General features: G+C 47.8%; 1 protein-coding gene across 1 annotated transcript in view; it reads left to right on the forward strand.

Moving 5' to 3' along the window:
• Positions 1 to 24,325, forward strand: part of Cdyl2 (chromodomain Y like 2) — a 170,450-nt gene extending 146,125 nt beyond the window's left edge. The window contains exons 4-7 of the mRNA XM_087204016.1: positions 3,784 to 3,956; positions 10,836 to 11,046; positions 15,269 to 15,412; positions 18,751 to 24,325. Coding sequence (XP_087060142.1) covers positions 3,784 to 3,956; positions 10,836 to 11,046; positions 15,269 to 15,412; positions 18,751 to 18,909 — 687 coding nt within the window. The 3' untranslated portion in view covers positions 18,910 to 24,325. The remainder of the gene's footprint in view (positions 1 to 3,783; positions 3,957 to 10,835; positions 11,047 to 15,268; positions 15,413 to 18,750) is intronic.
• The last annotated feature ends 483 nt before the right edge of the window (positions 24,326 to 24,808 follow it).

Consider the following 24,808-nt stretch of genomic DNA (forward strand, 5'->3'; position numbering starts at 1 on the left):
CTAAGTCACCCAGACTGGCCTTAAACTGGTGATCCTGCTGCCCTAGTCTCCCTCAGTGCTGGGATTGCAGGCATGCACCACCATGCCTGGCTTAATTTTTCTTCTTATGTAAAGAAAAGATGTAGAGTGTACTTCAGTTGTATCAATGAGACACAGATTTGCTTTCAACTTAATTCATAAAGGATGCGGATATTTTGGCCAGCCTTGTTTTTACTAATTGACCAGTGGATGCTGGGACAGAGAAGCCCCTCTCTGAGTCTCCCACGGGATGAATCACAGCTCATCTCTTTGCAGCAAGCTTTTCCTTTATTGGCCTCTCTGAGTTCGTAGATAGCTGAGAGTGTGTCTATTTCTAGAGGCAGATGGATTAAAAGACCCACAAGACAGCGGCCTGCTCGCATTTTTGATGCTCAAAATGCACATTTGTGGCTTATACTCTCCTAGTGAGGAATGTGCTCCTCCCCTCTTCCAGCAGAGCTGGGTCCCAAGGTGTCTCGGTTCAGCTGACACCTGGCCCTGTCTTTTCCACTGGAACGTGTCCATTTATTTAAGTCATCTGACAGGATGGAGTCATAGAAAGTGAAGGGATGTGGGTGCTGACCCTGGAATTGTGGCCTTGCCTTTTTCTGCTGGGGTGGCCTTGGGCAGCTTCCCCTGCCTCTGAATCTGCATTGCATCACCTGTGAGCTTGGCATGCCTGTCCCTACCTTGCAGGACCTTGTTTGGAATAAATACAGTATTAGGTGGTACCTGACGCAACCCCTAGCATTCTAGGTGCTTACCACACTTGATCTTAGCCAAAAGGCCGAGAAGCAATTCTAGGTGCTTAACCAATGCGGAGGTTCTTTTAAAAGTGTAATTTAAAAAATAGTGCTTTCAGAATAGCTTCCCAAACCCTGTGTGAGCAATGAATAATGATTTCTCCAAAGTCTTATTTGCAGATTCTCTCCCCTGTGAGACTAAACTCTGTCCAGGTCAGGACCATGCCTTGTTTCTTACTGCCATTGCCTTCTGCACTTTTTCTCCTTCCCTCATTTGGATTGAATGATTGAGATTTCTTTGTATTATCCTCCTTTCATTATACTTCCTAATTTTGAAAATGAATGTGACCAGCCCGTCCATGCCACTCCCACACACATAACACTGGCCTGCTGTCTCCTGCCTTCGCATCTCACCTTACATGCTAGAAAGCCCGCTGCTGCAGCTTTACCAGGGACACACCCTGCCCTCTAATCAGGCACCATCAGTACCCTGAGTTTTTTTATAGTCAGTTCTTATATTGATTTAACACATTCTTCAGGGTTTTTGCTGTCTGTTCCCTGTGCACCAGTTTTCTTCTTGAATACAGCCCTTTTTTCTTAGGTTTGTGAGGGTCTAAGAATGTTCAGCTTCTTGTACTGAAAGTGCCTAGCTTTTACCCTTGCCTTTGAGTGATAGTTTAGCTGGATGAAGAATTTTTCTCAGCAACTGAAAAATTATATCGTGTTACCTCCTCCTGTAATTTAGCTCTGCTGTTTAGAATTATGCCTTCAGCCAAGTGTTCGTACTTTCAAGATAATCATTCTTTTGTCTCTGGGCATATTTATTTATTTTCATTTGTTTATTTTTAGATGAATATTTTATTAGTGCCTATTAATTTTATAAAATATTGTTTCAATGTGTATGAAATATTTTGATCATATTCACCCCCATTAATCTCCCTTTCAATCCCCTCATTCCCTTCCTCTTGTTTAATAATAATCTCCCTTCTGCTTTCTTGTCATCTTTCTTATTTATTATGGAGAATATGTGATAATTGTCAGAACTTCTGAGTCTGACTTATTTTGCTTAACATCATCATCTCCACTTCCATCCACTTTCCTGTAAATGACATATTTTGTTCTTTTTAAAGCTAAATTTTGTAAGTCTTACAGCTGAATTGTATAATGTATACTTCATTATATAATATGGATATCACATTTTCTTTATCCATTCACCTGTTAATGGGCACTTAGGCTGGTTCTACTTCTTGTACCCAGGTTGAATGAACTTGGTTGTCTGGCTCCAGATCCATGGCAAATCTGAAGCCGGAAGTTGAAGGGAAAGTGGATTCTCTCCATCAGATGCCAGAACCTATGACTACATTAGGTTTCATGGCAGGAAATTAGGCTGCTGAAGGTGCTAACGAGTGACTTCAAGATGAAAAGATTATCCTGGACTCGGTGGATGGGCCCAGTGTCATCAGACAGTTCTGAAGTATAGAAGAAGGAGGTGGAAGCCTTGGTGTTTGTGTGATGTGAAGTGAGAAGCTGACCATGGGTGGCTTTGAAGGTGGAGGGAGGGGCCACGAGCCCAGACATGCAGGTGCCTTGAGAAATTGGGAAAAGCAAGGAGCCAGATTCTCCAAGGCCCCTGCATAGGAATGCAGCTCTGCTACCCACATTCTCATCTTCTTATCTCTTTAGGTCCTGCCTCCCTCTTCTCTCTGACCTCCGAAGAGAACCTTGAGCACCTGTCTTAAACCTTCCTGTCACTGTTATCTTTACCCCTCATTCATATTTCCATCTATTTCTGTGTTCTCCATTAAAGGCAGTCACTTCAGGTCTTTCAGTTCATTTACTCTCCCTTTAGCTAGATTTAATCTGCAGGTATCCATGATTTTGTTTGTCCTTATAATCATTTTCCCCTTATATCTATTTTCCTCTACTCTTCTGTTCTTTCTTTATTGTTCATACGTCTCCTCTCCTCTCCTTGCTTCTTAGAAATATTTTTAGGTTCTAGTCTCTTAGACCAGTAGTACTTAAAGTTGTTATATAATCCTCCTGTGTATTGAGTATGCTGACTTGTATTTCCTCAGGTGTTTTGTAATTTGTCATTGTGAGCTCACTTTCAACAAGAATTTATTTCCTTGTGTAATTCTCATGCGGTCTTAGTTGCAGTTTTTCTCCAGAGTACTTTTATATTCATTTCCATGAGATACCTCAGGGATATCACTAGCCTATGTCCAATTTCCATGTCAGTTTTTTAACTTGGAGATTTCTCTTGTATATGGCAGTGTAACTCAGAAGTCTACCAGGGGACAGACAAGTAAAATGTCCTCTTCCATAGCACAAAGAGAAGGAATAAAATGCTCTTCGTCTAGAATTCATTGCACCTGCCGGGAATATGAGCCTATGGGTGGACACAGCATTCTCTTTCCTTTTCTTTATTCTTCCCCATAGTCCCTGAAAGTGGGTGGTGTGATCCCTCACTTATAAAGGATGAACCAGGTGAGACCAGTGTGTCTCAGGTCCTAGAACGAGGAAGTAGCAGGGCCAGAAAGTGGGCCAGGGGCTTCTAACACCAGACTTTGGACCCAGGTCCAGCTCTGGTGTCAAAGCCCCCTTACCATGAGCCACCACAAGCCATGCGAGTGTCTGAGCTGAGCCATCTAGAGGGGGCATATGCACCTCACTTGGCCTGTGCGCAGGTCTATTTTCCCACAGTGTGTAAAGGGCTGAACAAGCAAGTGCCAGAAGAGGATTTGCAGAGCCATACAGGGATTGACTGATTCGCAGGCAGGCTCCTGGGTCTGAGCCAGTGTCCAACAGACCTCCTTGTTAACTCCTCTGCCAGCTCTGGGGATGGTGCTGGATGGCTTTGGTTTCCATAAGCATTTCTACCCTTAGTCTGGGCGTGTGCTTGTGTGTGGAGGAGGATCCTTGCCCAGGCAGAAGCAGATCTGCCCACCTCTAGCCTCTGGGGCAGGCTCCTGGCTGGCTCACCAATGGCCACTGCATCCCTTCTTCTCATCCCTGCCTGCAGATCATGAAGGAGGTCCGGCGAGCACTGTGCAATGCAGCCACAGATGACAGCAAGCTGCTGCTGCTCAGCGCCGTGGGGAGCGTGTTCTGCAGCGGTCTGGACTACTCCTACCTGATTGGCCGGCTGTCCAGTGACCGGCGAAAGGAGAGCACTCGGATTGCGGAAGCCATCAGGTGAGCCTGCTCCTTCCAGTCGGACGCGCTGGAGCCCTGCCTAGGATTACTAAGCTTAGCAAATAAAAATGCAAGCTGCTGTTACATTTGAACATCACACAACAAAATAATTTTATTTTTAGCATAAGTATGTCCCATGCAATATTTGGGACATACTTATATTTAAAGATTATTGGCTGTTTATTTAAAAATTTGAGTTTTAGATCCAGAATCTTGTATTATACCTACAACTCTGATCTTGCCAAAATTAGGGATGCTTTGCTCTCTAGGTTTGATTTCCCTTTCATTCTTTTGATTGATAAAGGATTTTTTTCCCCCTCTATTAAGGCCTGGGTCTGGTGATGCCCGTATTAGTATTACACACCACACTCCTGCCTCTGCCTGGCAGTGGAAGTCTCTGGTGGCCCTGAGATTTCCGTCTTGGATCTAATATGACTCAACAGTGGTGAGGGGCTGGGGGTGCCCTGGGCAGCTGTGCATTTGTGGACCTTTCGGGGTGGGAGTATTAGTCCCTCTTTTCCTGCCTTTGGGGCAAAAGTGAGGGTCCTGAAGGTGACATCCAGTGCCAACAATCAGTATTCCTTTTGGGACACAGGGTAATTATTTCCCTATTCTTTATAAATGTATTAAAAGTAAATGAGGGTGATTTCCATCCAGGGCTGTTTAGCTGGTTGACGGCTGTTGCTCTGTCTGCCTCAGGAAGGGTGAATACACTCACTGCTCTGCCTCACTTAGGGAAACAGGCAGGGGTGCCTGGTCTCATGAGAGGGAGGGCTTACTCCCCATGGTGTCATGGAGCCCCAGTTTGCATGTTGGGGTTTTCTAGGACCTCCAGTCTCACTGCTGTGAGGCTGCCTCACACAGGCTGGTTTCTACATGGCTGTGGGGGCTTTAAGGGTTGCAGTGTCCACGATGTGACATTAGGACATTCTTGTGTGTGGGATTCTGGTCCCTCTTCAGAGCGGGGCAGGGTGGTTTCCGGAGGGCCAGAAGAGCCTGGTCACTGCAAAGTCACTCAGGTTTTACACCAGTGCCAGGCGCAGCCCAGTCCTGGACATGTCCATGGCTGTTTACTCTCTGCTTGGTCTTGGCTGTGTTTTCTCTGGCTTCTCAGGAGTTGAGAGGAGCGGCAGGACCCCCAGCATTCTTCCTTCCTCATTCCTGGGGCCATCAGGACCCACCCCGAGGAAGTGAGTGCCCATCTCCGTGACTCACGGGAAACTTTGCTTATCTCCTTTATAAGTTTCTGGTCTTCATCGGGGTTTCCAGAACCCAGAGAAGCCCATGTGACATAACCCCTGGTTTCCATTCCTCACACCCACAGTTCATTAGCATGCAAACCTCTGCATTAGCATGCATCCCAAAAGATATGCCCGCGTCCTAATCTCTGGAACCCATGAATGTGACCTTATTTGGAAAAAGGATCGTTGCAGACTAGTTATGTTTAAAATTCCGAGACGAGATCATCTTGGGTTAGTGGGGTTCAGACCCAAAGGGAGTGGCCCTCTCAGACACAGAGCCAGGAGAAGGCGACATGACATAGAGGCAGGCACTGGAGGGAGGCAGCTGCCACCCCAGGAGCACGTCTGGCACCACCAGGAGCTGGAGAGAGCCTGGAGCTCACCCTGGAGCCTCCAGTCCTCCTGATCCCTCAAGGAGCCGGGGTCCCATACCTGGACTTTGAACTTCTGCCCTCCAGACTGATGGGAGATTCAGCTTCTGTTGTTTTGAGCCACCCTGTCTGTGGTCATCGTGACAGCAGCCCTGGGAAACCACCGCAGACCTGAAGGGAAGTGTTAGCAGCTCAGAAAGCCCCAGCACCCTGGGCTCCCCTCTCAGGCAGGGTTCATCATGGCCTTTGTCCTGGAACCCTAAAGGGCCACTCCTGGTGGGTCATGCTGGGGTCTGCTGGGTGAGATCTGTTAAGAGATAGTGTCTGACAGCTGTGGGTAACGTTGCTCCCAGTCTGTCATGGGCGGGCTTGTCCAGCATGGTGGGGCGGGCAGTGCCAGGGCATGTAGGAATAAGGACCTGCAGCTGGGGCACTGGGGAAATGGGACCTGAGCCCCCAGCTCCTGGTTCATTCTCGAAGCTTTTCACAGCCAGCAAGAGCCTCAGTGTCCCCCCTAGCCTGTCCCTATCTGAGGTCTAGCACAGCTTTATCCCCTGCAGCTTCTATCTGTTGGGGTTATGAGAGCAATAGCTATGTCCCTCTAGAGTCTTGGGAACCAAATCAGGGGAGAAAGAAATGTCAGGGGCAGGCAGAGAGGAAAAGATTAGCTGCATGAAGCTGGAGTGGAGACTTGGATGGGACCTCAGACCCACGTGGCTTCTCACTTGTCCGGTGGAATAAACCAGGGAATGCCAAAGCAGAGGCTCCACATCTGAGGAGCTCCCACAGGCATTATTCCTACCTCCAGGGAGATGCAGCCAGTGGAAGTCAGACCTTTGCCACCTCGGCGGGCAGGTGTGCTCAGGCAGAGCAGAGGGTGTGAAGGCAGAGGGGCATCTTCCCATCTTTCAAAGGGAGTGGAAATCGCTAATTTATGGGCTGGCAGGGACATGGGAGTGGGAAAGGGGATGTCCCCTGGGCTGCTGTTTCCAGCTCCAATAGCACAGAGAGGCACAAGGGAGTGTTTCGCAGACCCGGAGGCCTGGCAGCACCCCTGGGAGATCCCGAGCAAGTCCATCTGGGACGGGGGAGCACATCTGCTCTTGCAGAATTCCCTCGTGGTTCTGATGTGTAGCCAGGGTGAAGAGCACCTGCCTGGTGTCAGCCAGGAGCTTTTGCATGATGGGCCCAGCATGCAACAAGAGGGACAGAAAGACCTGTGTTTGTGTGCAAGAGACAAAAGGTGGCTATAAGGAGAAGAGGGTGAAGAGGACTGAGGAATAGGAGGGCAAGGGGAGGATAGATAGAGGTGCAGATGGTGGCCACACAGGGGCCCTCGGGTCAGAGAGATCATCAGACTCTGATAAGGAGTCTCCAGCTCACCCAACTCTGGAATGTTTCCTCAGAGCCTTCCGGGAGTTGTGGGTCTGATGTCACAGTCCTGCATTTGGCAAAGAATGTTCTATGGCTGCTATCCAGGACCCATCCTGAAAGAGAGGTTCTCCTCACCTAAAACTGGCGTAGGTGGCATGATGGTTTGTTAAGTGTGGTGCTCAGGAAGACCTCTGGACCTCCTGCCTGAGCTCAAGCCCACCTTGTCCTGCCAGTGGTGCAGCCTCGGGCACATAACACATCTCACTGAGCCTGTTGGCTCATCACCAAGATGGGAACCATCAAAAGGGTGGTCCTGGCCTCACTGGTGGTTGCTAGGATAAAGAGTACTTAGATGACCTGACATGGGCTATTCCTGGCATATACTAACCTCTTACAGTCAGGGTCCAGAAGTATTGTTGTGCCTGCTGCCACTTCCAGCCAGGAGGCTTCCAGCTAAGCTGAGTCTGATGGTAGAGTGGGCCCCTGGAGACTTTGGAGGGGGGTGGGGGACAGTCTCTGTGTGTATTTATCTGGTGCTCAGAGTCCCTGGTCTGGCTGACTTGGCTCTTAGCCTTGGCAATGGGAGGGTGCCCTCCATGGCTCTGCTTCAAGGGAATAGGTAATTGGGTCACAGTAGAAATGCCAAGTGCTCCAAGTGAAATCCAGGCCTGCCCACGAGCAGGAGTCTCCCTTATGCTGGGAGAACAGATCTTGAGCACATTCAAAGTTAAATGAAAGCTATCTGGCCCCTCCCTGGCGCAGCCCGTAATATGTACTAGCAGCCCGGATCAAGTGCTCCTTGTGTGGCGGGCACTGTGCTGTGAGCCTGCGTGGACTGTCTCATTCATTTCTCACTCAGCCCTATGGGAGGCGTCCGATGGCATTTCCAGTTCAGAGGGAGAAAACGAGGCCCCTGAGCCTGGGCAGCTTGTTCTGACCGCTAGAGAAGGACATACTTGGCCTCAAGTCTTTCTGACTCTGAAGTTCCCGCTCTTGTGCCACATCAGAGCGTTCTAGCAGCGTGGTCAGGCGGAAGCTTGGGGTGAGGCAGAGGAAGCTGCAAAGGCCGCGCCAGCCCCGTGGCCATGGATGCCAGGGAACACAGCACCCGTCTCCTGAGCGCGGCTCGCACTGCTGTCAGATCAGATATTGGAGCCACAGGTCTGTAATGCAATATCCTGCTTGCTGTCTGGCTCCCCTATCCCCATCCCTGGGGGGCCCTGTGATAGAGATCTGCCGCCTGAGGTGAAAGGAAAAGGATGGGAGGGGGTCTTCACCTCACATTTTGATATAAAGGAAATGAAAGGCAGGTTGGGATGAACAGGAGGGGCTTGGAGGGGGATATCCGGAGCTCTGCATGCTGGAGCCTTTTCGCCTTCCTTGGGGTCCCTGCTGCCCTTGCACAGAGCTCAGGCTGGAAGTCACAGAGTGGAAGGCTGGGGGATCCTGATGTGGAAGGCTGGGAAGGGGGTGAAGGCTGCAGCGATTCATGAAGGGCTGACAGCGTCAGCTAATGAGAGCATCAGGGAGGCTCACAGGGGACCCAGAGCGGGAGACTCTGGGTAATTATGGGCTTTGTCACTGAGAACGTTCAACAAAGATGGGATGGTGCATCCTGAGGAGGTTATGGAGGGAATTGGGTACCACGAGGAAAATTTGGCTGGATGAGTCTTAAAGTCTTTCCCAAGTCTGAGATCCACAGTTCTGGAATCACATAAAGATTCCCTGGGAATGAGATGTCAGATGAAAATCACCCAAACAGTGGGCTTCCAAGGATCCTGCAATGAAGCCCCATATTTCTCACAGACTCCAGTTGCACTGGTGAGAAACAAGTGAGCAACCTAACCTAAAACCTAACCATGAGGTCAGGAGGTGAAGCAAGGTGGCCGGTGGGAGACTAGCCTCAGAGCATCATGGTGCCTCACCCCCTCTTGAAGCAGGGTCATTTTAGGGTCACCTGCAGGGGGTGCAGCAGTGACCACATTCACTCCATCATCTCAGGCAGCGTCATAGCTCAAGCCTGGGTCAGTGCTGTGTACCTTTATGATGACTTCCATAGGTCTTAAGATGACCCTGACTTAGCAGAATATAAAGCAGGTTTCTCACAGTAACTTTGATGCCAGTATATTACTATGATAGCCACATTTCTTATAAGACTTAGAGGGAGGAACAGTATCAATTGAGAATGGGTAAATCAGCTTGATGTTTGTATTAGTATGTATTAGCTGCTATAACAAATAAGCCCCAAACATAATGACTCAACTGTGATAGAAATTTACTGCTCATATTTGTAAACCTAAAACAGGTGTTACCTGTCTTGCCATGGTTTTCCTGAGTGGTAACTTGGGAACCCAGACCCTTCCATCCTGGGTCTCCTCCAATGTCTTCCCCAACCACCATGCCCATCTAGGTGACTTGTCTTGGAAGACTACAAGGTGGGAGCTTGTGTGTACCTGGAAGTGGTGCAAGTGATTTCCAGGAACATTCTGTTGGGCAGAACTTGGTGACTTGGGCAAACCCAGCTATAATGGCGGCTGAGAAATGTGGCCTCTTTGTAGACTCAAAAAGAAGATCAAAGGGAAAATGGGCTTGGTGAAGAGCTGGCTTGTTGTTGACACAATCCTTGTGATACTCCTGGGAGACTTGTGTTTTTTCAAGAGCACTAATTTCAGTATTGATAGAAGCTGAGCAGTGCCCCTGGCAGACCTATGGGTGTCCATAAGGAGCTAAAAGGAAAGAAGGATTCAAAAGTAAGCACATTATTAGTAGAGTAATTGGGAGAGTAGCATTTCCTAAAACTCTCAGAGACCTGTTGGCTCATCCACAGTGAGCAGGGTTAAGAGTAATGTCAGAGAAGTCTAGAGACACAACCCAAGGGAGACCAAGGTCATCTGGATTTTATTCTAGTAAGTTCTTGGTAGCTTTCAATCTTCCATCCGAGACTAATGAAGGATTGTGGCTTTACTAGGCATCTTGAATCTTTCCTCTATAAGCAGATGAATATTAAAATTTTATAGATCTCATATAGCAACTAAGGGAAAGGTAGAAAACATTCCAAGGTAGGGGAAGTAGAGGTCACTGCTGTTAGCTCTGCTGCATAGGGAAGGATGCATGCCAGCAGAAGGTCTGGAGAGGCAATATTGCTCCATCCTGTACTCACAATTGTATGAGCATAATGCTGCAGGGGAGCCCAGCATCCTTCCCCAGTTTTAATCAAAGCCATCTTGACTTGTCGACCCTCATCTGCATTAGGGGTCTACCCTTGGTGATGCTGACATCCCTGTAAATAATTGAGAATGAGACTATCTCAGCCTTGAAAGAAATCTTGTTAAGTCACCAGACCCTACCTATGTTCATCATCTGAAACTTGAATTTCCTCTTTACCGTCACCCAAAGTGATCATTCATCTAAAGGTGGAATTCCTCTAAGCATGAGGAATTTATATTCCCTGAAGCCACCCTATTCTGCCTTGGGCCAGGGATGTTAGACCATTTTCTCTCTGACTTGGAATTTGTCTCTCTGGAACACCCTCTTTTTCTTACTATTTCTGGTCTGGAACTTTAACGTTGCACTTGTCCTCCTTCCACATAGACAACTTCGTCAGTATCTAGGGTGCCCAGATAATTGACTGTCCAACTCATGGCAGTTAAGAGCAAAGTGATGGGAGCCATGCTGGAACATCACACATGAGCTGGGCCAGGAACACTGAGCCACCATCAGCCTCCTCTGAAGGTCTGGCAGTCTGGTGACACTATGCCAGGGTGAATGAAGCCCCTGCCTGGCCCCTGCTCGCCTCTGACTACCAGAATGATAGCACCTGAGAGAATCAGAAGGCATCCAGTGGGGCTGTACAAGCTGAGGTTACCTGTTAAAGAGTCTTCTCTCTCCTCCAGGGACTTCGTGAAGGCCTTCATCCAGTTCAAGAAGCCCATCGTGGTGGCCATCAATGGGCCAGCCCTGGGCCTGGGCGCTTCCATTCTGCCCCTCTGTGACATCGTGTGGGCCAGTGAGAAGGCCTGGTTTCAGACGCCCTATGCCACCATCCGCCTCACACCTGCTGGCTGCTCCTCCTACACCTTCCCCCAGATCCTGGGTGTGGCACTGGTAAGCCTCCCTTTCCCCATGCATTTGGGTCTTGTCCTGGGTTTAGAATATGGCTTCATCTGGATAGAAACCCAGGCTGTCAGCAAGCAGAATCTGTCTCAGCTTCCTCAGCTGCCCCAGAGGAGCTAGGGCTGAGGCTGGGCTGGTGTCGGCCTCCAAGCTGGATGGACCAGCAGAACCTAGGAAGACAATGATGTCCACTTATTGAACACCTCCTGCGTGCCAGGCAGTGCACACACGTCATCCATTCATTCCTCCTGCTGTCCAGTAAGGCCGTGCCCTGGGGTGAGCTGTGTTCTGTCACCAGCACCCTACAATCTCAGGAGTCTGTACAACATTTGCTTTTGCCCATGGTGACCAGCTGTCTTTCATCTGGCAGACCTACCTTTCCTTCTAGCTGAAGGGGAAAAGAGAGAACCCACAGGACCACCCAGGAGGTCTCTATGGGCCAGGCCTTTGGGGCATCTTCATTGCACTCGAACATCCTTGGCTGAGACTCTATTGTGTGGCCACACCCACCTGCAGAGGAGGCTGGGAAGTGTGGTCCAGACATGTAGCCTCTATCTGTGCAGAATCCGTTGATATCCCCATCTTACAGATGGCGAATTAAACTCAGAGGAGCTAAGGAATTGCCACAGTGCCAAGTTGGGCAGGGACAGAGATGGTGCCCAAAGGAAGCTGTGGTCAGTCTGCACCACAGAAAATGTGAGCAGGGTGTGTAGTGCTGGTAGCATATGTAGAAAAAAACGACTATATCCCAGGGCTGGGCCCAGCCTGGCAAGGGGGACAGTTGTTACTCCTGCTGGACAGATGCAGAGATGGAGGGTCAGGGAGGCTGAGGAGCCATTGAAGTCACCCAGTGGAATGGCAGCTGTGGGACTGGGACACCGAGTGTCTGGTCCCAGTCTGCGCCCTTAACCCAGCATGCTCTACACCAACCCCCAGCTCTGAGGAGTGAGCCCGAGAGCAGCACTGTCGGGCCAGGAAGGGTTCAGGAAGTGAAGCTGCATGAATATGTGTTGGAGGTGGCTTTGTGTTGCATCCTGGCATCCTGTCAGGGCTCACAGATTCTCCCTGCAAGTGCCCAGACCAGCCCCTGCTGACATGAGCCACAGACTGGCCTCACCTCTAATGGGCGAGTCCTCATCCCAGGAACTCAGGAGGTCCCCTGCCTGATGATTGGGCTTCTGTGACCCCTGCAGAGGCAGGCAGCCAGCCCCGCCCTCCAGGCCTTGCTGAGAACCTGTGAGGGGCCCGAGCTCCACAGCCCTCTGTTCCATTGTCCTACACACCTATGGGGAGCTGTTCCTGTTTGGAATGGACTCCAGGGCCTTCTTAACTTCTCCACTCCATTGGAAGGTGAGGGCCACCTTTGCCAGGACTCCCACCCGTTGAACTGAAGGCACACTCTGGGTTCCGTGGTCCCTTGCATCTAGCCAGAGCTCTGGAGCCCCTTTGCTGAGGGAGGTCAGGGGTTTCACACTTTTGCTTTCTTTCTTCTGTCCCTTTGCATTTCCATCTCTGTGATTTCACCAGTGCGGGGCTGTGGGCTTCCTTTGTCACCCCTTGCCTTAGCCACTTTCCCATAACTGAGGCAAAATACCTAATACATGCAACTTAAAGGAAGAGAGGTTTGTTTTGGTTCATGGTTTCAGTCCAGGATCAGCTGGTTCTGAGGCAGAAATCTGATGGCAGAGGGACATGGGGGAGGAAAAGGTGCTCAACTTGCGGTGGCCAAGAAACAGAAAGAGAAAGGCAGGGCGAGGGCCTCAGGGAGAAGAATATACCTTTTTAGGCCATACCACCAGTGACCTACCTCCAACCAGGACCCACCCCCTGAAACTCACTCAGCTGCTGAGCTAATCAGTGGAGAAATCTGCACATAAGTATATTGGCCCCATAATCCAGTTCCTTCCACACCCAGGGACTTGAGGGGGACATTTTAGATCGAAATCATAATGCCCTGAAAATCTTGCTTTGGTCCCCACCCCTTTTGGTGAGAGGGGCTGACAAGCACTATCCCTTCTGCTTCCTCAGTGTCCTTTTTGCTCCTTTTTAAACTGGCAAGGCTGACGGTAACAGTAGCCAGCCACCGCGCTCCCATCCCCGTTCGCATTGCAGTTGCCCCCTCGGTTCATCCTGCCTGCACTGGGGGCTCAGTGCTGTCCTCAGGCCTCTCCAGTGGAGAAAATTCTCTCTTCTTGGAGGAAATGGAAGCTTCATGAGGTTAAGTGACTTGCCCAGAGTTGTGCTTTAGTGACCAACTCTGTTTTGTTATTTTCTTAGCCCTAGAGTAGGTTGTTCATTTTATTGGTCCTCACCAGTGGCACCCTGCCCTCACCCGGTCACCCCAGAGTCCTGTTCTTGGGATTCTAGGTAACACCTGCTTTTGCCAAGGAGCCTTGAGCCTTCTGTGAGGGTGGGGAGATGCCGTTCTGTTCTCAGTGACCTCCAGCACAGAAGTGGCTGACACAGAAATATTAAGGATGTACAGTGTGATCTCCGCCCACCACCCTCTTAGTCCACCATTTCTGAACCTGCACGAACGTTGCTGACGGAGAAGTGCTCTTGCTGACTGATTCTGTGAGGCTCCCGCCACTGAGGCCGAGACTGAGGAGTTTCTGGACAATTGTCCTGACCCCCACTTGTCTTCGGACCTCCACCCAGGCACATGCTAGAGATGACCAGCCTGACGCTCTTCTCCGCTCTGGCCAGAAGACTGTCTCCTGGGTCATCGTGACTCACCAGGGACAGCCAGCGCAAAGGAAGGGGTGGGATGCAGAGGCCAGAGACTCAGGGGAGGTGCTGACTGCCAGGGGAAGGAGTGTGGTTCATCCCAACGGAGATGCAGACCCTGTCACAGCCTAGTGCCCTAATCGGCATGGGAGTCACCTCAACTTCTCCTGGTTCCTGCCTCCAGCTCTGTCTGTGCCTACAACCTCTTCCATGGCTCTTCCCAGTCTGTGTATCTTAGTCAGCTTTCTGTTGCTGTAACAAAACACTTGAGGGAAGGATTATTTGGGCTCACAATTGTGGTGGTTCCAGTCCATAGTCTGTGAGCCCCGTTGCTTCTGGGCCTGTGGCAAGGCAGCAGCACCTCATGACGGCGATGTGTGGTGAAGAAAACTTCTCACCTCATGGTGGCCAGGAAATGAAAGGCAGGGCAGGGAGAGGGTTAGGAGACCACGGTCCCATAATTCCCTTGGAGGTCAGACCCCCAGGGACCTGAAAACCTCCACCCCTTCCCACGGCACCAAGCTGGGAACCAAGACTTGCACACACAGGCCTTTAGGGAACACTTGTGATGCAAACCATAGCACCTCGTGTAGCAGCGTGAACTGCAGAGCACAGGGAATCCTCTGGGGAGTGGGGTAGAGGCAGCCAGGTGAGGAGAACCTGAGGGGCCTCTTTCTGCCCTTCAGTGCCGCCAGCCCTAGGCTGCTGGAGAGATGCGATGCCTCTTTCTGCCTTGGTGTTTCCATATTTGCTCTGTCTGCAATAGAAACACTTTAATTAGGTTCATTCATTCATTAATAATGTTGTAGTCCTGGGATTGAACCCAGAGCCTTTACACTGAGCTCCACCCCAGTCCTTCTGTTATTTTGAGAAAGGACCTTGCCAAGTTGCCCATGGTGGGCTCAGACTTGTAATTCTCCTGCCTCAGCTTCCCAAGCTTAATTAAAAAAACAAACATATCAGAAAAAAATGAACTTAATTGTTCCTTAACTTTTCAGTTGGGGTCCAGGAACTCTAACACTTTCCCTTCTCTCTTTCTCTCTCTCTTTCCTTCCCTCCCTTTCTCCCTCTCCTTCTCTTCCCCATCATCTGTGGGTGGGAACCTCTCAGGAGATCTTTGTTGTGTAACCTAGATCATCTCTTCATCCCTAGACCATTGTCACGCTGGGACCCCAGCACTGGCATGTGCCCACCCTTGGTGCCCACCCTTTGTCTGCCACCGGAAGTGGGAGCAGTATTGGACAGACAAGGCCACAGCACATCTGTGGCTTCTTTCAAGAACATAATGAAAGCAGTGGCCCCTCTGCTTGGTAAAATGAACGCAGAGACCAACATTCCCGTGCAGTTTGCTTGCAATATCTCCAAACCCAGGCTGAGAATCCTGCCCTGTGGAGCAGGGACAGTTGTGCCCAGCTGGCCTGGCACTCCCTGAGGGACACAGGCAGATCTCCACACCCTCAGCCCTTCCCTGCCTTTGCTCTTTCAGGCCAACGAGATGCTGTTCTGCGGGCGGAAGCTCACCGCCCAGGAGGCGTGCAGCAGGGGCCTGGTGTCCCAGGTCTTCTGGCCCACCACGTTCAGCCAGGAGGTCATGCTGCGTGTCAAGGAGATGGCGTCATGCAGCGCCGTGGTGAGTTCCCATGTGTCCCTGTGCCGGTCCTTCCTTACAACAGACCGACCCTACAGATGAGGACACCCAGGCCCACGGGACTGACTGATGGGCTGGAGGCCAGGCAGGGCGTGGGGGAGAGGCCCTGAGAGGCCACCGATGCTGGCTCCTGGTGCGCACTTAGGTAAGGGATGGAGGCCCCGTATTCGTGTGTGTTCTCCTCCACGCCCAGGTAGAAGAGCCTCACAGGACAGGTTCATAGCTCACAGCCTGGGGTAGCGTGCACTGCTTTAAGAGAAAGTCCGGAACACACAAAAGCACAAAACGTCTACAGCTTTCTTCTGTGTGTGTGTGTGTGTGTGTGTGTGTGTGTGTGTGTGTGTCTGTAATTTTTATCACTGCATGTTCACATCCGTAATGATTCCATTCTTCGTAGGAGTTGGTACACGTGCCAGACACATCTGAATTCTTGTTACGTCCCCTCCCTCTCCCTCTCGTTCTCTTGGTGTCCTTTCCATTTGCAAAAGATCGATCTCCCTGTTCCTATTCCCCGTCTTCTGTCTTCCCAGAGGAATGAGAAGCCTGGGCAGATAGTGGATAAGGCCAGGGACCAGGCGTGACCGGACCAGGACACATTGTCTCTGAATTTCATTTCTTCTGCCCACTGAGTGCCTGGCACATCTAACGATTGCTGTTTGACTCTGAAGATGCACTGAAAAATAGATGAATAACACCTCTGCAGAGGCACCAGTTTTTCATTAAGTGTTGATTTTATCTCGTGGCCATCACCATGAGCACAGGAGGGGAATGTCCTGTGGGAAGGGGGAGGGAAGGCTGGTGCTAGAGCCAAGGGCCGGCTCCAGAGCCGAGGTCCCAAGACTCTGTGCATCCTAAACTGAGGGCCCGTGGTTGGGGCTGGTAGCACCAGACCCATGACCTGTCTTCCTTCTCCTTCTGCCTGCACCCACCCAGTTGCTGTGATTCTCCTGATTGGCCTAATCAGTACTTATTGGGCACCTGCTGGGTGCTCACCACTCCCTGAGAGCTGAATAGTAGCAGTAATGATGGTCTCCATGCCAGGTTAACAGCCACACCCTTGCTGATCTTGTATGGATTCGCTTTCCCCTTCCTAACAATTAGCATGACCAATTTGTCCCACTTTGCCACAGATTCTCTTGGTTTTAGCTTGGAAAATCCTGCATCCTAAGAAACCTCACTGGGTTTGATTCATCACCCCAGGACATTCTCACAGAGGGACAGGCAGAAATCTGAGTGGAGAACACAGCTTGTTGTGAGCAGGAGCCAGGAGGGTCACGGTGAGCACAGGCAGCCACCCGTGCCAGCTGGCACAGAGCACCAGATGGGCAGGGAGGCCTTGGACGAAGGTGGGAGGAGCCCGGGCTGCAGGGGAAGCAGCTGCTGGAAGGACAGTTGAGAGAACTCCCTCCTAGGAGAGGCCCGCTGTTGGGGACATCACAGGGAAATCCAGGAGCTCTGGGTGGTTTCCTAGAAAGGCCTCTACTCCAGGATAGGGAAGTGCATGGCCTCTTGGAGTCCTGGAATCCCCGGAGGAGGAGAGAGGCCTTCTAGCTCCTTCTCATGGCTCGGCCTCCCCTCCAGGACTCTCTGCTCTTAACTCTCACTGGGGAGTAGGGTTCTGCTAGCCTCCAGCACCTGGAGCGCTCCTTTTGCTTTTTTCTGTTTGAAAGTATTTTGGGACACTGATCTAAGCCTTGACTGAAGCTGTGGCAGGCAGATGCCAGAGGAAGGCTGCTCAAAGGTCTCACTTCCGGCCGTGCCTCCACTGCAGGGAGGCAGCAATATGGCTGTGGGAATCAGCCAAGGGGCAGCCTGGGCCATGTCACCCCTCCGGGTCCTTCGTCTGTGATGGGGGATAAAAAGGACTTACTTCTAAAGTAAGAGCAGGAAATAAAAGAATTCAGGAAAAGGACTTCTTGAAGAGCTTGTTGGTTAATGGTGATTGTAGTGAGATTGTTATTATTTTACTGTTACCACTACTATTACTACTTATTACTATGATTATTATTGCTCATTACTACAATTGGTATTAATGTGATTACTATGATTATTTGTCACTGTGATGATTATTACCATTATTTCTGTGATGATTATTGCTTAGTTATGATGATGATGACCATAATTACTATGATTATTATTGCCTGGTACTACAATTATTATCACTATGGTTGCTGAAATTCTTCATTCTTATGATTATCACTATGATTGCTAGGATTATTATTCATTACTGTGATTATTATTACTAGGATTGGTATAACTATTACATATTCTGACAGTTACTAGCATAATGATTGCTACAATTAGTACTCATTACTACAACTACTATTACTGTTATTATTACTGTTCTTTCTGCTAAGCCTAAAGGGGGCAGTGCTGTTGGGCAGGTCATATGTATACTTAGAAAACCATTAGTTCATTTTATTACCTCTATGTTCCCAAAGGCCCTTGAGTTAGCACCACTGTTCCAAACAAATCAAAAAATGAATCCATTCATGGCATGGGGAAGTTAAAGCAGTGCTTTGCAAACTTTTTGATGACACCCATTGAAGATGGCACTGAGTTTATTTCACCTGTGGATAAAAGACAAGGCTCTGTGGTTGGGATACCATGGACCCCCAGCCTTCCTGGGGTGGAGGCCTCAACATCTTACCCAGCTGGACTCTGCTGGGGACCCTTGAAACATTACTGGAAACCTCTGCAGTAGGCTCCAGTCTCCTGCCCAGTGTACAACAAAGGCCTGAGGAAAAAACCTAAAAGACAGAACTAAGAGAGACAGAAAGCGGGGTGCCAGGATGACCAATGCTGGTGCAACTGACAAAGGTGCTGTCCAGTCCAAGCCACTGATTTTTATTGGTAATCAGTTGGGGTAAAGGTGAGCTATGTGCAAGGATGTGCATTTGTGTGGTTTCTATGGAAATTAATGTAAACAAAGCTCTTAAAGGACAAGACAAAGCATTTTCAAATTAGGAACAAAACAGACAAAATATATGGTTATAATTAGAACATTGTCCTACTAGTTAGAAGGTTTCATTGTGGGAACAGAATTTGGTTTTGAGTTATTCTGACTTTAGCCCATAGGCTTTGGCCAGACTCACTTCTCAAAACAAGCCAATTGTGAGGTTAACTCTTCACAGCCTGCTTGTGGACATAGTCAATATTTCAGTCCCCTGCAAGACTCCATCTGAGGTAATGCTGGAATATGGTGGGCCATGCTAAAGGAAGAAATCATCCTGGTGTTGACATCAGAAAGTGGCCCGTTGTCTCCTGACTGCATGCGTAGTTCCTGGGCTGGCTAATCAGGCCTGTGGATTTCCTTGCAGGTGTTAGAGGAGTCCAAATGCCTGGTGCGCAGCTTCCTGAAGTCGGTCTTGGAGGACGTGAATGAGAAGGAGTGTGTCATGCTCAAGCAGCTCTGGAGCTCCTCCAAAGGCCTGGACTCTCTGTTCAGCTACCTGCAGGACAAGATCTACGAGGTCTGAAGCCCGTGCAAGGGTGCCTGACTACACCTCGGCCTGGGTTCCGGCTGTCAGAGCCCAGCGTCTGCCCGGCCAAGGAGCTCTTCCCGATGTCTCTACAGCTAGGGTCGTGTCCATCTCCTCGTGTCCTTTGGTTGTTCTTCATTGGTTTGATTTTGTGTGATGGTGGGAAACACAGCACACTTGGCCTCCCCCATGTCCCACCCCATAGAGCTCTCGAGGGCTCTGCCTTCCCAGGGCTCTGCCAGGTCCCGTTGTCCTTCCCCACTTGCTGAAATGCACCATCGTGGTCCAGGAAAGGGAGACCGCCTCCCCCATCCTTCTGACTCAGGCTGTGTCTACACAGTGCCTCTGACTTGGAGACAAGGCCAGCATGGTTTGCTCTGGTTGAGTGTAGATGATCCATCCTAGCAAATTCACAGACCCGTGAGCAGGCTTCTGTCTCCTCTCCGATGCAGTCTGTGTGACTATTAGGGCTTGGTCTTAAAAACCCAACTGAGTGATTTACAAACCCAGATATTGTACATTTAGAAATGTTTTGTTAAATATATATTTTTAAAACAATGTAAGTGGAAATTCTGATAATTTATGTATATTATATGTAAAGCTAGTTTTGCAAAAAAACACATGAACTACTAGGAAAATGTTTTCTTTTCTTTAATCGGATTTATTTTATTTATTTATTTTTGTTTATATATTATGATGTCTGTTATTCACGCAGATCTTATTTTCATACTGCCCTGGACCAAATACCGTTCAAGGTTCATACTGTTTGGTGCATTCTAGCAATGAAGCACATAGAAATAAAACTGAGAGAGACAAGAACAGAAGGATTTCTTTGGATAAAGGAATAGCTCTGCATCAGACCCTTTTTTGTGTAGCTGTGGTAACATAATACCAGTTCTCTAGTCTTATCCTTAAGAGAAATCATGTCAGGATTTTCTCTTCACTCTCTGTCTTTAAAGAGATAAAGGGCTCTCAGCTTAAATGGTCCCCAAATAGACCTAGTTCCTACTCTTAGGGCATCAGGAACAGGTAGGAACAGGCCCTACCTGGTAGCATGTGGCCCACCCTGAGACTTTTCTTTGTGCAAATGACTGAGCTTGGATTTCAGAGACCATTTCTTCCATATGTGCATCAATTGCTGGTTTTGGCCTTCCAGGAAAGTGGCCAGAATTCTTGTCTGTTGAGTTGGCTGTACAATCTGAGTCTTTTTGCCTCCAGAAGCCCAAATGATCCATCTTTAGAAATGGTCCCCTGCTTTCTGTTCAGATTCCAGTCAGGTGCAGTTATGTTCAGTAGCTACAGAAACAGTGTCCAGATTCTCATTGGAAATGGAAGGGGATATTTAGAAATTCATTCTGATCAATATCCACCTTTGTTTCTTGCTAAAATGTCTTAGCTTTGGGGTATCATCAATTTCAAACCCCTGAAGAGTTTGTGGATCTGTAATGACTAAGGTAGGCAGATGAAACCATCTCTAAGGTGGAATTCATGCTGTTAATTGGTAGGTTCTGGGTGTAACAGGAGGTGTTTTCAAAGAGTCTGTGTTTTGGTTGTTTGATGAAGTCAGCTGAATAATGGAGTTCCACAGTTGGGCAAAAGTTAGTGAAGTCTCTTTGCTACGATATAGACCGAACCGTTGGATTTTTCACTTTCTGACAATAAGTAAGGGAAATCCATGTACTTACAGCAAATCTATCTGGGATGAAAAATACCAGACCTATGGTTGTGTTAAGGTTTACCCTAATAGCATTCTCCAGGTAGTGTCATTTTAAAAATCTTGTACCCCAGCGCCCTCTCTCCTTCCATGGGAAACTTGCTGTCCTACTTTTCTCCCTACACCCCAAATCCCTACTCCATGTCTGTCTCTCGCTAGAGCCTGGGCAGATCTTTGAGGAATTGTCAGCCCCATCCCAGAATTCCTTTGGGATTGGAAGAACAGCTATGGATGGAGGCTGAGGGTACTTCTCTTCTGGATGTCCTCTCCTTCTATAGACTCCCGTCCCCTCCGCCCCAACCCTGATTATGCCTAATATCCAATGTCCTACAGTGGAGCCATTGGAGTGAACAGCCCTGTTCCCAGGGGACTTTCTACAGACCTTCTGTTAAGATGCTCATACCTCCTCAAAGTCTGGAAGTCATGGCATAATACAGATGTTATTTATACCCGTGTCTCTTCTCACTCAGAAATAAGGTCTGCAGGTAAAAAGCATCACCATTCCTCACTAAGAATGAAATGGGGTAACTATGAGAAGGAAGTAGAATATTGATTTGAAATATTACTCTTGTTTGGTATACATGAAACTAGAAAGTGGCCTCTCAGAAGCATGAAAATATATTTTCCCCATTTGAAGTTTAGTATGAGGATGGAAAAATAATAATCACAATACACTTTGAACAATGCAGCTCTCTCTCTGAATAGCCACATTTAAAAATAGCCTTGACTAAATGCTGAATTGCATTTCCCATTATGAATGGTTAGTTTCAAAACCTTTAAAAAAACTTTTAAAAAGTTTGTAAACTTTTTTTAATTTTGAATTTAGTCACATTCATGAGATTTTTCCAATCTAGTTTCTGTGGAAATTTTTTAACAAAGAGAAACAAATAGAAACATCTGCAAATCTTCTTAAGTGGATATTTAAAATGCAGAATTACTCCTCTTCTGTGTTTCTGTATTCAGATACTTAGATTTGTTGTATATATTAGTCTAGACTAATTCACTAATATACACAGTATTTAAGACTCTAAATGAGATTTCTTAAGTATTTTATTTTATTTTCTGTAAATGGTTTTGTAAAAATCTTAAAAAATCTACACTTTGCCTTTGTAGATACATCTTTGAGGGTTGTCTTGCATGTATATTTTTGTTGTAGATAAGTGTTGCTTAGTTCTTTCTGCAAATTTTGGTTGAAATGCTTATAGACTTTAATACAGTATATATTTTCAAAATATAAACTTTTATATTTCTGTGGTAAGTTAGGATATGCGTTTTAGGCAATCTTTTCCATAATATCACTTGTTCTTTCAAAAAACTAGCATACAGGTTTGGTGCCAATGTTTTTGTTTTGTTCTTTATGTTTTTAAAATCTACTGCTCTTATACTGTTAGAGAGCAGGTTCATTTTCTTTTTCTAGAAGTAACTAAGTTTGAAGTATCATTTGAAAATGTATTGAATTTTTGAGTAAGCCTTACCATTAGGATCATAAACTTTCCAACCTTTGCAACTACGTGTGTAGTTTAAGATCTCCCCATAAATTCTCACAGTGTGGCAGTTGATGGAGTTTGTGGACAGAGCCTTAAGATTGCTGCAAAAATAATAATAAAAGGGTAATACGGGTTGTTTCCTCCATGTTGACAGGCTCAATGTAGTCTGTCGGTCAGAGTTTGGTTAAGTTGATGGCGGCAGGGACCAGATAGATACTTTGGAGATTGTCTTTGGCCATAAGGTTGGCCCAAAGACAGATTTTCTGGAGCCACTTTCATACTGTTCACTTGGTTTAGACATGGTCATGGGGAGGGCTGCTGGTTCATCATTTGTTCTGAACAAATGGCACTTCCTGCTCCTGACCCTGGTGATGGATCCCAGGGCTCCTTGTGGATGACCTGAGAAGTCCAGTCTGGTTGAGGTCAGAGCTCCTTGAGAGATGTTAACAAAGTTTATGTATGAGTCTTACTGTGTAGACAATCTGAAGTTGGTTTTACATAATCAGCATTCCCATGTGTCCTCAGTGTCCCCTTGGTGAACTCTGTGTGTCAAGCCATACTAACCTGGAGTTTAACAGGACAAAAGCAGTTGGAATGCTGAACCCGCTCATCAGCTGAGTCTGTCTATCTGGGGCTATCTCAGTGGAGAAAAGGCAGGCATAGAGATGATCAACAGTGAGGTTATTGTGTTTGGGAATCTAATAAAACCAGCTAGAATTTGGCCTTAGGTTTTAAAAAAATTACAACTCCTTTGGTTGGCCACAATGGAGTAGTTACCAACTGATCTTCCTTACCAATGCCTTTGATCTAAGATCTCGAGTGCCTGGTTACAGTATGGCTGAAGTCATTTGGTCCATCTTTAATAAGTGTCCATAAGGTCATCTTATCAACCACTGGGATGGAAATTTGTGAATTTGATTCCCATTTTTGTATTGCGTGTGGCAAGTCAGGAAAGCCAGTGTCTGGTGTTAGGGCTCAGCTCTGACGTCTCTGTAGGGTGACCTCACTTCACTGGCCCAACATCTGGCCTCATGCCAGAGCTCATTCATTTGGCTCTGGGAAGGTCAGAAGGTATAGAGTTTTCTATCTAGTATTTAATTTGTCCCTGTGCCATTAGTCTCAGCTTGAAGTCATTTGCCAAGGTCTATGTTGACAGGATTGTGAAAATATTGCCTTTCATAAAACCAAGGACCAAAGAATTCCATTATTCCAACAAAGCGTGAGTTTCATAGATTTTAGGGGCGTCCAGATGGAGAAGTTCGAGCTTGAAATCACTCAGCACCCCCAACCTCATGCTCCCTCGGCTGGCCAGACACAGGGACTCGTTGTCACATTGAGAAGGCTCTGAAAGAGGAGTTTCTAAGGCTGAAACTTACTGTCTCAGGTGGTGTTTCTGCTGTATAGTCCTAAGCTTTTTATTCATATCATATAAAGTGGGAACCTGGCATTTCTCTGGGTTTATCTGACCAGTGTAGATGCCTCCTTTTGCACATGAGTCTTTGATACGAGTTTTGCAACTGTGTCTGCGCTGAGCAGTGGGATCCTCTGACTGCCAGATTTCCACCTCTTTAGTTCTACATCAACCCATTCCAATTCCAGTTTGGCAGGGAGTAGGGGAGAATTTTCCTCAATTCTCACACCAGGTGATGCTCCATTCTCATTCATGGTGAAATCATTGATCCATTAACCAGTTGAGAAATGATGGATGTTGACAAAGTGCTATTCTATTGGTAAGGCTTATTACCAAACTTCTTATAATGAAGCAGGCTACCAAAAACTTACCCAGCCCACCCCAAGAGTGTTCGGGTTGGTTCATGGGTGTAGCATACACACCAAAATCCACGGAGACCTTTGCAAATTAGGCTACTCGTTTTATTTTGCCAGATTATCATGGGAGAGTCTTTAACTAGTTCTGAACATTTGTAAGTATGAGTACTTCATAGAGATATAAAGCAGGTACAGCAGACCCATCCTCACCATGTTGTAAATATTTCCTGAAACTGGGTGCAGTCCTGAGGGATAATAATCTTCTGATTTATCAAATGCTGACTGTCTAGAGCAAAGTGTACACTCTCTTTGTGAATGGTCCTGTAACGTGTATGAACACATTTCTGGGTGCCTTAGAAGTTGTATTTTTCATGTGTGCTAATATGCAGTATTTATACATTGTGAGAAGCTGCTTTGAATAAAAAGGTTGAAACTTTGTCTCCCATTTGCTTGTGTTCCTGCTTTTGCAGCCTGGACATAAAATTCACAAACAGGTTCTGTGGTTCCTGAATAGAGAAGTTTCAGGACCTCCTGGGGGGCTGAGAGCTGACTTTCTGGCTTGTGTCTGGTTTCCTGGAAGCCCAGGCACCTAAATAGTAACAGGTCTCTTAATCCCTTATCAGCCCCTGGGAGTCTGGTGGTCCACTACAGACAGTCTGCTCTGTCGCCCACATTTTAGGAGGTGCATCCAGTGCCCATTCTCCTTCCCCTTGAGATGAAAGGGGAGGCTCTTCCTTGTTTCCGTGTGCGTGTGTCCTAATGGGTAATAGAGTTCTCTGCAAAGCGTTCTTCTCATCCACCCTCAGTGAATGCTAGGTGCGCACAGACTGCATCTAGAGATTGTGCAGTCCCTTAAGAGACTATTTCACTGTGTGGGTGGGTGCATCTCCTGTGAAAGCCACGCTCTTGGGCTTCAGGGGTTGTAATA

Source organism: Heterocephalus glaber, unplaced genomic scaffold, assembly GCF_053883595.1.
Source record: "Heterocephalus glaber isolate CG9 unplaced genomic scaffold, H.glaber_assembly_v1.0 deba00000071, whole genome shotgun sequence".
Taxonomy (NCBI): domain Eukaryota; kingdom Metazoa; phylum Chordata; class Mammalia; order Rodentia; family Bathyergidae; genus Heterocephalus; species Heterocephalus glaber.